At 38.0% G+C, this 14,106-nt stretch overlaps 1 protein-coding gene and 1 pseudogene across 1 annotated transcript in view; one reads left to right on the top strand and one right to left on the bottom strand.

Moving 5' to 3' along the window:
* LOC122344668 overlaps window positions 1-1,429 on the top strand; it is a 2,561-nt pseudogene extending 1,132 nt beyond the window's left edge.
* Window positions 1,430-1,536: 107 nt separating this feature from the next.
* LOC122344667 (ceramide synthase-like) overlaps window positions 1,537-14,106 on the bottom strand; it is a 14,978-nt gene continuing 2,408 nt past the window's right edge. The window contains 4 exon segments of the mRNA XM_043238195.1: window positions 1,537-6,135; window positions 7,522-7,617; window positions 8,767-8,986; window positions 11,736-11,821. Of these exon segments, the coding sequence (XP_043094130.1) occupies window positions 5,815-6,135; window positions 7,522-7,617; window positions 8,767-8,986; window positions 11,736-11,821 (723 nt within the window). The 3' untranslated portion in view covers window positions 1,537-5,814.

Raw genomic sequence — 14,106 nt, 5'->3', positions numbered from 1 at the left:
TCCTCAATCCTTCGTCCAAGTGCAATTAAAGAATCTAGTATATTTATATTTAAAATTTATATATATATATATATATATATAACTGGCTCATGAGCTGAAGAACGGGGGAGCAAGGAAACATTGATTTGAGTATTAGGAAGCATCCCCAGTCTTCTAATCATCATATTTTTTATTGATGTAGACTGTATGAAATACTATATTATAGCACAGTGTTTGACTTTATCAAAATTCCCCCAGTATCACAGACAAGGCTTAAAATGAGACTAAAATGTAAATCTGAGCTGTTTCAGCTGAAAGAAACTTGCACCGATTGATCTTAAAACATGTCAGTGCCTGTGTTTTGTCTTAAGATACACACCAGTAAAGCTTTTTTCTAAAAATGACTCAAATATCCTGATTGAACTATGGCCTACTCCTGGTTTTAGGCTAAGCCCTGTCTGAAACTGGCCATTGAGTTTAATATTGTTTAATGGCTCCATCTAGTGGTGAACAGACTTTCTAATCAGCCATTCTTTAGATGTTTTGCGAAGATTTTTAAGTGGCTAATTTTTCAGTAATGTTCCTTCATCCGAATGGTTTTATTTCTCTTTTCTAGCATCGTGGGAAGTCTGACTGGAAAAATGCGGTGTATAGTGGCTGTATAACAGGAGGTGCCATTGGATTCAGAGGCAAGTCAGTTTTAAGAGTTAGTTCACCCCAAAGTGAAAATTCTGTCGTTAATTACTCACCCTCATTACGTTCCAAACCCGTAAGACCTCCGTTCATCTTCGCAAGACAAATTAAGATATTTTTGATGAAATCGGAGAGCTATCAGACCCTCCATAGACAGCAACACAACTGAAATGATCCCGATCCAGAATAATAGTGAATGCATCAGTGGCTCAACTTTTTTTGTTTTGTTTTTGCTGGGAGAATCCTTCATTTTTGGCTGAACTAACCCTTTAAGTGTAAAGCATGTGTGCTAATCTTATATTGTTGTCTGGACTGTATAAATAAGCTGTTTCTCTCATTATCAGCTGGTCTTAAAGCTGGAGTTCTGGGCTGTGGAGGATTTGCTGCTTTCTCCGCTGCTATTGAATACTACCTCAGATGAACAGCAGCTTCAGGACTGTTACCCTGTTCCATTGGAAGACATTATCACGGGGGGGACATTGTGCAATCTTCTTCTGTCCCAGCAATCAAGAGGCATTCCTTCCCTCCAGAAGAGAGTGGGGTGGACCAATAAGACAACAAGCTCATGTGGCTTTTTTGTGTGTTTGAAGGGGGGGGGTCTGATGATGCACATCACCTAAAAACCTCCTAGGATGATATTTGTACATAATTGGACCTAAAACGATATGCTTTGTGCTGGTTGTCGCACCGAGCGAGATGTACAGCGTTATACAGTGTCTGCGGGAAAGAAAAATAATAAAGAGTGGTATCAAGTAGCTTAGGGGTGTATGAAATCTTCACATTTGTACACACTTGTTGCCTTGTCGTGTAGCCGAGGACCGTTTCAGTGAACCATTAACACACAGCTTAGTAAACAAAGGCTGCTCAGTTTAAAAGAATTCACCAAATCAGATTTATTTTCTTTCAAAGTGGTGTTTGGATTTACAAGTCTCCAGAAAATAAGCTCAATCAAGTGTTTATATTAGTTTCACTCTGCAGCCCCTTTCTAAAAGGAGAGATCTTAAAATGTCATCCTACAAACAAACAAACCTAAATATTTATATGAAATCTGATACAATATATATATATATATGTGAAAATGTTATCAAAAATAAGAGGCAGGGAGTGCTAAAGGTTGTGCGTTAGGAAATCAGAATGAAATCATGCTTTGAGGTCAAGCTGACGTAGCAAGGAAGTGGGTTTCCTCGCCAGGAAACAGATAATGCAAACATGCTTCGGGCTACTTCCCAGTTCTCTGAAAAGTTTCCTTTCCCACTGGCCTTTGAGTTAGTAATGCTGAATTAAGTTTGGAGATGCGACCAAGGAATGGGTTTGAAATAGGTTTTCATTTCTGGACCACCGATGAAACGCTTTTAAATCCATGAAAAAAAAACATCTAAAGTGCAGTAGATGGGTTACTTGGATTTGAACTCACCTTATATAGAAGCTCACTAATTTTATGAGGAAGGGACGCCGTTCAGAAAACTGGGTAACATTATAGACCTTCAAAGTTCAGATTTCCTTAGTTTGCAGTTATACTAATGCAAGTATGAAGACAATATAGCAAGCATACAGAACTTAATTGAAATTATTTTAAGACTTAAACGGAAGCATGTTTAATGGACAAAGTTAGCTGTAACAATTTATTCAAATTATACACAGAAATCAAACCTACTAGTATAAATAATTAAAGTGTACAATACACTGTGATACAGGTATTTATTTTTTTAGTTGCGTAATGTACTTTGATCGTTAAAAAAGAAAAAGTGAGCAGAGATGGTCACAACCTAAAACACCGCCTGCCCAGGGCTCCTGTGCATTGAGCTTGTATCAGTATCACACACAACTTTAATACAAGGCACTGTATTTACGAGATTCCAGACAACACGTCATTTGGGGTAAAACTTTTTAGATTTAATAGCTTGATTTTCTTATGATCTCCTCTGCTTATATTTGCCTTCATCCATTGCTGTTGCAACCAGTTGCAGTAAACTATATAGCTCCGAACAAAGCACCCATCAAACCAGCCTTTTGATATGTATTATATTCAGCAAGCTGATATTAATTCTGAACTCCTACACCTCTTATTCCGCCACTTCTGGCCTTTTCACAAAATCCGTTTAAAAACATGCCGGTCATATATTTATTATTTAAAGAGAAAGAACTCCATTTCTCGACCATTAAGCACTATTTTATGACAAACATTCATTTCTCATTTCTACTGAAAAAAACAAAACAAAACATGCTTTCTCAAAGCGGACTTTTGAAAGAAAACCGGCTTAATGGCTGTATTTTGTTACTGCTTTTAGGAGTGAAATGTGATCCAGACATGTTTTAATCAGAGTGACCGAGTTTGTCATTTTCAGTAAATGAACTAAAACTGAGCCTTATATTCCAGTGAGAAAAATTCCAGTCTTTTTGCTTGCCTGAGCCATGAGCGGAGTCAGTCCGGTAGAAATCGCAGTCTCCGTGGATGGCAAGCAAGGAAAAAGGCAATGACAGTTCAACTACGTGTTACTCGTCTGTAAAAAAGTGCCTAAAAGAATCTTTGGTCTACCAAACTCATAGGTGTTGTAGATGTTTTCGACTAGAAATGTGTCTTTTTGTTAATCACAGTCTCATCTTTCACCTCTAAATAATAATTGATAAACGATAACATCTTTATCAAACCCTGAGCTGAGAGAGGAGGCCTTGAAGACACTAGACGTCTATTATTTTTTCCCCAAAAAATATGATTATCGGCATCATAGACTACACTACAAGTTCAAGCATGGCATAAATAAGCCTAAATTTAATGATTTATGGAAATGTAATTTCTGGATATAAACGTGTTCATGCTAGATTTACGCTACATGGCCAAAAGTTTGCGAATTGAAATGGACGATATTTAACGCTAGGCCCCTTAATGCAAGTCACATTTAACGAAATCCAACTTTGTGCAACAGTCTGGAAAGAAACGTAAGATGTTATAGCAGCAAAGGAATGACAAACCCCTTATTAATGCCCATATTTTCGAAATGCTTTTTGGGTGTTTAAATGCTTTCAGCCATACAGTGTATTGATTAGATTTACGGATATGCCTCACGATAAGCAGCCTAACCTCTAAATCATAGAGTGAAAAATGAGAAAACGTACTGTAACAGACATCAATAAACAATTAAAAGCGTAAACAGAATAAACTACAAAAAAAAAAAAAACATGCGTCATGATTAAATTGTTTAACTCGTCTGCCAAATGCATCAACAAAACTAAGGAGAGCATAGTGTTGCCACAGACGAGAAGCAGCAGCTTGAAAGACTGCATAGTTAGTTTCGAAAAGTACTAAAGCTTTAGAAAGGGAGAGCAAAACACATCCTCTCTCTTTCAGTCCAGCAAAGACCCGGTTCGACCTCATAGGGAGTGAGCTGGGAGCTTATACACGCTCTTATATAAGTCTTCTCTCGGTCTCTCACACACACACACACACACACGCACACTTGCTAAAGGCAACCTTTAAGTCCAGTTTGTCTTGGAAACACTAAATAAGAGTGCATGGGTACGTAGTGGGCAACATTTTAATCTCACAGATCTGCACTCCTGAAAGCGCTTAATGGAATCTAGAAGTCGCTGTTAAAAAAAACTCCTAAGATGCATTCATACGGCATCCAGCATTCACTAAATGTATTATGAAAGATGCTGCAGGTTGTGTTAAAAGCCCTGAAACAAAGGCTTCTGAGTTCCTTGCTAAGCCTACACTTACACAAGCTCTTATAAGCCACAGATTATCCCTAAAATGACCCTAGGCAACAGCAAATCACTCTTTTATTATGCAATATTGATCAATGTAGAATTAAATCTAACTTATTTATTTACAACTCAAACTGTAGGCTCAGTTAATAGGAAGGTAAAAATTCAAGCCCCATATCAAGTGCGTTTCACACTTCGCACTCAGATCACACTTACCAGGGTTCCTAAATCTTTCAAAGCTGGATATCATTTTCTAGAAATTATTTAGTAGACAGCATTCATAAAAAGTGGTGTCTAGCCGAAATAATTTTCAGCTGAAGGGCAACAGAAATGATACCGACTACAGAAATTGCGAATGTTAAAGACGTCTGATGACTTTTCTACACGTGAAAATCTCAAATGTAAAATTGCCTGATGTTTTCCTTCTACTCAAGACTGTAGAAATCCCGTATTACATCCTTTATACATGCTTTGAGAGTAGGATGTCATGCAGCTTTTCTATCCTTACCCAAGTGTTCATATGGGCTCTTCAACTACCCACAATCCCTTGCCTTAAAGCCCCATGTTATTGCTTTGACTACAGTCTGGAGATGCCCTCGAGCATTATGTGGCCTAAAAGATATGCCAAGCGTTATGTGCTTGCTCTTTGTACCCTGCGAAGACCTCATCCCCCTATAGACTGGAGTCTCGTCTATGCCATGTAAACATAAGGACCGACTCTCTGCTGCCCCCGTGTGGATGGGAGGACATGGGAAGCCCAAAAGGCCCACAGAAGTGAAGCAGAATTCATTAGCAGCCTCCAGAGCGTAAAGGGCGGTGTGTGGTAGAGAAGTGTAAACAGTCACAGCAGGGCAGTGTGTGTGCAAACACATTCACAGAACTCTAATGAGCTGTAAACAAGAACAGCAGCACTGCAGCCATGGAAATGCTTACCACGTGATGATAGGAGCTTTGCGCCGAGTGGGATGTGATCTGAAATGCTGTGGGTTTAATTCAATGAATTTATCATGACGGCTGTGCCACTCGCATAATAAATTCCCCGGTTTTAAACCAGTGCCTTTTTGTACATCAGCATTTCGTATGGGACAAAAGCAAAAATAACAAAAAAAGTAACAGATAATTCCAACGACAATCAAAGACACCAGTCCAAACTGTAACAGATACTCCAATCAGAGAAGAAAAAGAGGGTTACGGCCCTCAATAACTGACCTAGAAGATGCTCCTTGGAAGCCACTGAAGTTCATCCAGTGAAGCGCCATTTTAACGGGCGAGCGTGTAATTGTGAGTGTGCACGTGGAATGGAGTAAAGTGAAGAGGAGCGATAAGGGTATTTCTAACATGAAATCTTGATTGTATTGTAACAGTAGCAGATGCAGTGCCGTAGCCTTCAGCCGTGATGTCTGTTTATTGTTTGTTCTAGATAAAGACAGACCTTCACTAATCAGCCTTGGAGATATCTGAGACGGGCTCGGGCGAGGACAGCGGAGAGCTCTGGTTTTGAGCGTCCCGCTGCCGTTTGTAGAGTCGGTAGCCTTTGCGGCAGAGGAGGACGAACCAGTAGACCTGCGGTGCCAGGATGCAGAGGTTGCCCAGGTTGGTGGAGAGCGGGAGATGGAAGGGAACGCTGTAGAGCGGGATGCCGTAGTGGGAGCCGTAGGCCCAGTACATGTAGGGGAAGAGGGCGATGCGGCACATGAAGAAACTCAGCAGAACCATGCCGCCATTAACCTTGTGCAGCCAGCACTCCTGCATCCCCAGCTACAGGAAGAAGAATGAGAGAAAGAGGAAAGGAGGATTAGAGGATGGGTTTGTTTGTGTTTAATACTGTTCCAGCTTCTGTGGTTATTTTCAAGGCAAGAAATATTATGACTAAATCATATCATGTTTATATTTTTTTTTTTAACATTCCATCACTCACATCCATTTTGTTGTAAATCCACAAGACTTTTGTTGAAACACAAATTAGGATACATTTCTGCCCGTCCACTTAAAGTTCAAGTAACTGAATGATTGAAGACCCAAAAAGGTCATAAAGGCATCGTAAAACAAATCCATCCATAAATCAAGCAGATTAAGTCATGTGAAGACATGGAAACTTGATTGTCGAGCATATGCAAATGTGCTCTGTATATGTGTGCATCAGTCAATTTTTGAATGTGAATAAAACACTAAATTAAATCTGTCCATCATATAAAACAATCATATCTCTTCACAAGACTGATTAAACCCCTTAAATCATATAGATTAGATTTATGTTGCCTTTTTGGATCTTCTAGGTTTTGGTTACAAGCACTTTACAGATACTAGTGTCAGGTTTCTTCCCAAATATTTGATTTGTGTTTCAAGAATCCACCTACAGAATCAGTCATACAGGTTTGGAGCCACAAAGTGTAAGTAAATGAAAACAGAATTTTCAATTTTGTGTTAAAGCCTTTTTTTTAAGCATTGAAGTTGTAATTAAAATTTTAAATTAAATTGTGATCGATTCATCATTTGTCAGCGTTATGCTGCAAAGTGGACCAGACTTCATGCGGATATTTTGTCACTACAACTACAGATGCTGGGACTGCTTTAAAATGCAATACCCATAACTACCAAAAGGGGTCATGTGAAAGAATATAATATATGTCTCACAGAAAACAAACAAGAAGTGTGCACTGAGAATGTTCCATCTAGCAGTCACATTTATCTAGCATACACTGCCATTTAGAAGTTTGGGGTCATTTTTTTCAGGGAGCGACTAAATGAATTACAATCTTATGAAAAGTTTATATATAAAAAATGCTGTGCATTAAACAGGATCATTAAGAATCATTAAGAGGATTCACATTTTACAATGTCCCAGGGTGCTATACATGAATAAATGTCAAATTATTAATTATTAACACTTCCTCCATACAAAATGTTCCAGGATTGTCATCCAATGCGTGACCCTTTTTGGTGACGGATTTCCACATTAAAGCAGGAACACTGAGTGAACGTTTGTACTCTCTGGCGCTCTGAAAGACCACCATCGCTGTACTTAACGCACATTTATCTTAACTGAATGAAAACACGAAAAGTGTTGACTGGCAGCTCCTCTGTCAAGCCGGCAGAAACAGCCCTGTGAAGGTCTGCTGAGTAAAATACACCCTCGTGTGTTACCTGAATGAGGATTTTGCCCAGTGAAACAAAAGGAGTGCTGAGCTCTGTGAGGAAGAGACAGCCAATGAAGTAATCACCCTGGTCCTTCCTGAAGAACTGANCACACACACACACACACATTCCACCAGTGAGAACAACAAGGATGTGAAAATACAATCCATCACTCTATGGAATAATAAGAATAATCAAGAACTGTAATCTTAATGAATCATCGTCAGTGAAAATATTTACAGCCTCTGTGACAAACCTGACACTTTATTTCACAACTCACACCTCCTTGTCAGTGTTCTTCTAATCATCTCAGGTTGAAGTCACTCAAATCAGGCTACAATAAAGTTATAGGCTAAATTATAGGCCATACTAAATGAAAGGACAGACAAGTAAAACAGACTCTCATGAGCAAATCAAAATTTACACTAGACAAGATGTACAGAATGGTGTTCTTACAAACCCACATGATGTGTAGGATTTACTCTAGCTTCGTGAATGGTCCACATATATGTGATATGACACACGGCGGTGGATGTGGTGGATCGAAGGTGTGTAATGTGTGTATAAATGTAACCCAAGATAAGAACAGCCATCTGAACCCTTCCAGCTAACCTGCAGCGTAACCTAAACCCCACTCTTTATCTCTATAGCTTCTATAATATTTATCTGCACTTTATTTGTCTTTATTTGTACATCGTCGTGTCCCGTGCAAAATACCCTATTAGACATTACGGTTTCAAAAACTGTGTGAAAAGTTATATATCTGGTGTGACTCGCAGGACAGCCAGATGTTTTGTTGCGGCGGTCCGGGGCTTCGTCTTTCTTTGTGTCATTACCATGCATGTCAAAATCTGTTTGCCTGTGTTTGTGACTTTATGTTTCATGGGTCATTTTGTGGAACAGGAGCACAAAGCAGCATGTGTGTGAGGTGGTATCTGAGTAGCAGCTGTGTGTGAATAATGGAAGCGTGGGTAAAGTGATCTCATATCACCACTGACANNGTGTGTGTGTGTGTGTGTGTGTGTGTTCCACTGGCAGTGTAACAGCTGCTATTAAGGTAATTGTTTCTCACGGATCAGGTACTTAACGGACACAAAAGCACTGAATCCCCCTTTTTTACGTTCCCTACCACTGGGTCCTGGCTATAGGTGGAGTTGGTTATTTGAGAAGGCCCATTATTCTCTCCCATCATATTATTGGCTGTCATATCACTCATCCTATATATCTGTCCTCTCTATTTTTTCTCTCTCTCACCAGAGTCACAGGCAGAAGGATGGTGAGTAGTGCAATGTGATGGAGGACCAGCAGGAACTCTTTCCTCACAAATGAGTTGAAGGTTCGTAGAGAGTGGCTTTTATAGTCCTTGTGACCTTTGACCCGGAAGCGATAGTAATGGCTGAGGTACATGGCGAAGATGTCATATGACATGTAGGGAACGCCATACCAAATGACAAAATAGGTGGCCAGCCAGTGTCTGGAACAGAAGACGAACAGAACAGGTGAACAAATCATGTGTGGAGTGATTTTCATCTCTTAAAAACACTACCTTTCGGTTTACATCTCCTGAAGAAAATTTTAATTGATACTACGATATGATTCAGGTCGCTTCTTTAATTTGTGCAAAAAAAAAAAAAATCATTTAATAGCTTAGTAAAGCACATCACTGAAAAACAAGAGATCTAAAAGACTCGTGTGGGACACTACATTACGAGTCCTTTATTTAAATATAACTGCAACATAAAATAATTTAAATAGATTTTACAGAAGAGTCTTCTGGGTGTGGATTGCAGTAGACAAACAACTTTAACAGGCATGTATTTTATAGGGTGTAGCTAAATATGTTTGCTTACCACCCGTCATTATGTAATGCGCTGGAAGCGATTTTAAAAGTCTAGGCTACAGAAGTATTCTGTATTACATTTTATATAATATTTACTATATGGCATGCTGTGTAATCTAAAAATAGTTTAAAATATAAGACTAAATATTAAAAGATAAAATATCAAGTTACACTGATCCACAGACTGTGCATATGTGATTAGTGCTGAACTGTTTAATTATAAAAGAGAGCTTATGGCTACACTGACCTGGAACATCTCTACACTGGTCATACACACATACCACACATATGATATATACATCATATATATATATACAGTCATTACCATATATATATGATTTATATATCATATGACTTACATATGCACAAACTAAGAGACAAAAAAACGTGGCCATGCACAATTATTATCAGAGAACATACGCTATGTCAATTAACAGTATGAATAAAAGCTTCAGAAGACTTTACAGCACTATTTAGTTGGGTTTTATGGGTTATGTTGTAAGAAACTAATAATTTTATTAAACAAGGATGCACTGCACTGATCAGAACTACATCAAACTCGTCTAATTAAAACCTTGATATTAAAATATTAAGCAGCTCAACAATTTTCAACATTGATAATAAGAAGACATGTTTCTTGAGCACCAAATCAGTACATCGATTTCTGAAAGATCATGTGACACGGAGGACTGGAATATTATTGCTTAAAAATTAAGCTGAAGAAGAAATAAAATTACATTTTAAAAAATGAATGAAAAAATGTTACGTTAATTTGTAATAATATTTCACAATTTCTCTTTTTACTGTATTTTTCATCAGCCTTAATGAGCTTAAAACTTTCAAATTCAAAAACTTACTGACTCCAAACTTTACCGGTCTTGTTTTAGTTGTCGTTTTATGACTTTATGAAAATAAACAGACATCTAGCAAAATGTACAACGTTCTTTTCGATGTAACTAAAGTGAAAGGCGAATGCCAAAAATCCAGAAATTAATTCCCGAAATTCCCATCCACTTCCGTTGTGTGAGAAACAATAGCTAGGGCATCCTGTTAAATATGTGGATGAGTGAATTGTGATATAACAGTCATTTTTGAGTGAACTATGCCTTTAACACCCACAGTGTCATTGGATGCTCCTTGTCACTCAGGATCACGGCTGTGCATGTGCTCAAGCCAAGTATTAAGCCTCTAGGGGATTAACGGGGAGGTTGGGAGTTTTCTCTAGGCCTGCCTGGCAAGTGCCTTCTGTGGATTACCCTGTTACGCCACAAACACACGCACACATTTCCCCCCGCCCCACATGAACAGGTGGCAGAGGCTGAAATTGCAGGTGTCATTTTAGTGCCAGGGAAGGGCAGAGAGAGGAAGATAACAGCTGTTGCCCTGGGACTCTGCGTGCCTAATCTTCTCCTCTCTGTGTCCTTGGGGTAGGGGCGGAGCCAAAGGGGTCAGCAGATGTGGCATAGAAACAGAGGTAAGCACTGTCACCCCTGAGGCTGTTGTAATTGTCCACTGAGATGACAAAAGGCATTGTCAGGTAAGGTCCTTCTTAAAGTGGCATTGCACTATTTTGAAGAGCAAATGGGTTTAAGCAGGTTTCCTATTTTGCAACGTATGCTGTGTTTTCATTATTTATGAGAACAGAATGTATAATAAAATTTTGGTTTCTTATAACACATTTATTCATCATGCATTTATATGTTTAAGGCAAATGTCATGTTATACATAATAAATATACACAGTAGAAACATATATATTGTATAAACAAGAACTTTTAATTGGACGCGATTAATCACGCTTTATCACGGCCCAGCACTGTAAATCATTTTAATATGCTGATTTGGTACAAGACCATTTCTTTTTATCATCAGTGTTGTATGCAGTCAAGCAGCCTATCGTGTTTGTGGAAACCATGACACTTTTCTTCAAGATTATTCGATGAATAGAAAGTCAATAGAAAAAAAGACTTTTGTGGGCATTATAAAACTTACTTTAACTATCACTTTTGCATAATTTAACACATCCCTGCTCCATAAAAAATGTATTTATCTTACGAACCCTAAAGCTTAGAACATTAGTGTAGAACTTAATTGTAATTGGTTGCTGAAATAAATAATAATGTTTGACAGTCACTTTATTTCTATTATAAGCATGATCATATAGAGTATAAATGTTTATATGCACGAGTGTTTTCTCGTCACTAAACTGTGATGTTTAGCAGTGTTGTTGACCAGTCGGTATCCAGGCTGTGATCGATCTGGATCGGTTTTATCATTACCTTTATACCTAGGAGATTTGCAAAGATGCAGAATATGATCCTTTGCAGCAGAAAAGCTTTTCATTGGTGCACTGTGAAAAATGTATCAAGGGCTGGCCAACTTACCGGTCCATAATCACATTGCCTTTGCACGAGGACACCACGATAATGCCAGCTGTGGTGGCCATAACAGCATGAATGGATGACACCAGCTCAAGAGAAAGAGAAGAGAATTTATGGCCTGCCTTAATTATTTACGGTACTTTCAACAATAAACATACAGCAAAACCTTTATATGGTTCATTTGATGGATATATCATTCACTTTTACAATCGTTGTAAACCAACTAAAAATGCCAAATTACAAAATTACAAATTACAAACACCTTATAGAATCTTAAAAATATTAATTATTCCACCAAAGATCATACAAAATGCATATTATTGTTTATTTGGTACTCACCTGAGTAAGATTTCGCATCAAAGACTTTTACATATAGTCAGTTACATATAAAGAAAATAACAGCTGAACTTGAAATGACCTTGTTTAAAAGTTTACACACCCCTGATTCTTACTACTGGCTGAGGGACTCAACTACTACAGAAGGTTCAAACACTCTGATGTTATCTGTTATCTTAGTCTTATATGCTTTCATTTCTGTCGTTTGCAATGCAGTACGTATTAGATGCACAAAGCTCACGTACTGAGACTTTCACGCGAGCTTTGTCTCCGTTTGTCCTGAAGCTCGCGGAGCAGTTGAACGCACTCGTATCTACTTTTATGATCCAAAATTGATGTAAACAGTCAGTTATGTTTTCAGAACAAGACAAAAGCTAAATTTTGAAGCTAAATTTAAGTCTACTTTGAATTCTTAGCAATAATTAATAATGATAAATTCATATAATAATAATATATAACAATTATTTTAAAAAGTAGTCTGGTTATATAATTTAATAAAAATTCTTAAAATTTTATATAACCATGATGCATTGCGATATCGAACTATATGATAATCGTAATCAAATTCAAAAAGTCGGCATCGGATTGGTTGAATTAAGCAGGATTTCAGGGAGACGTGCGTGTCGAATACTTTAACATTCCACCATGACACCAAGCCCCTCACGAAAGAAAGCTGTTGTGTTTGAACGGTGACAAAGAGCGCTTTCTCAGGATCCACTAAATGCTTGATTTTCAAAGGTATGCAAAATATTTGACGTTTGCAGCATAGAATCTTTAAAACACATCCAAGGGTTTTACGCACCTACTTGTTATTGTGCCGACATCTCACAAAAGTGGTGTTGAAACTACATTAGCTGTAATTGGTTGTTTGACATGTCAGTCAAACGGCCTCATGGGCGGGCCTTGGCCAATGAAAGCAGCCAAGTATTCCAGACCTTCAGCCGTGCATTTTGCACGATTCCTTTCATCTTGGTAAAATAATGAAAATTTTGCTGATTCTGCAATGTGTATGCAAACTTTGGACTCCAAGTGTAACTTAAATTTCAGTCCGTTCTTCACTCAAACCTATCATATGACTTCAACACACTTTTACAAATCATATGGACCCCTTTTTTATCATTCTGAAGCCTGACGGCCGCAGTACTCTAAGTATATTGATGTGTAGACAGAACGCTCTGACTGAAGTCTTTATTTCAAAGGTCTATATGGATCTTCATTGATCTGAGCTCCTCTGTTCATCAGAGAAAGGGTCACCGTGGCCGAGTTAAGCAGCGAGCGCTCTGAGTAGCTAGTGTGTTAATGAGTTTAAATGCTAGAGTCAAACCCTAAACAGAGATAACGTCAAACTCCTTGTGTGTGGCAAAGATAAAGTGTTTCTTCTGAACCTTGACACATTTTTTTTGTCCACACGCAATAAAACCTACGAAAAAACACTGATGCAAGAAAACAAAAATGACAGAGGAACCTTAGAAGGGTTCTCATTGCAGGACATTTATTTACCAGATGTTCACCATTCATTAAATGTAGTCTATGCGCACATGCACATTTAAACAGACAGTAACCCTAGCAAATATTTGAGCTCGATTCATTAATAATAGTCAGAGGTCACATGATATCTCTTTCCACGCTGACTGACGGTGTGTTAGTAATTTCTCTATTGGTCTGTACTCTGAAGATGCTGATATAGTATACTGGTGAACAGGAATTAATACGAGTGAACAAATACTACAGTCCTATATGGTATTCTACTCTTCACCAGTTCCTTGTTTTTGTTTCTATCCTGTTAAAATAAATTAAAAAAAGAAAACTGTCTGAGAAGCAAAACTGCAACGATTTGGCGTAAATGTGTCATATTAGCATATGTAGCATATTACAAATAGAAACTGAAAGAAAGGCTATAACAAAAATGTGACTTTTAAAACCACTTCCACAATAATGTCAAGTCTTTGAATTGTGTTCATTTCAGGGGCTTATCTTACTAAGTAATTATATCTTAGGCTAATTATGATTAGATGAATTTATTTGAATTGCATAATGA

Source organism: Puntigrus tetrazona, chromosome 5 (genome assembly GCF_018831695.1).
Source record: "Puntigrus tetrazona isolate hp1 chromosome 5, ASM1883169v1, whole genome shotgun sequence".
Taxonomy (NCBI): Eukaryota; Metazoa; Chordata; class Actinopteri; order Cypriniformes; family Cyprinidae; genus Puntigrus; species Puntigrus tetrazona.
This window is presented reverse-complemented; position numbering and strand designations above follow the sequence as displayed.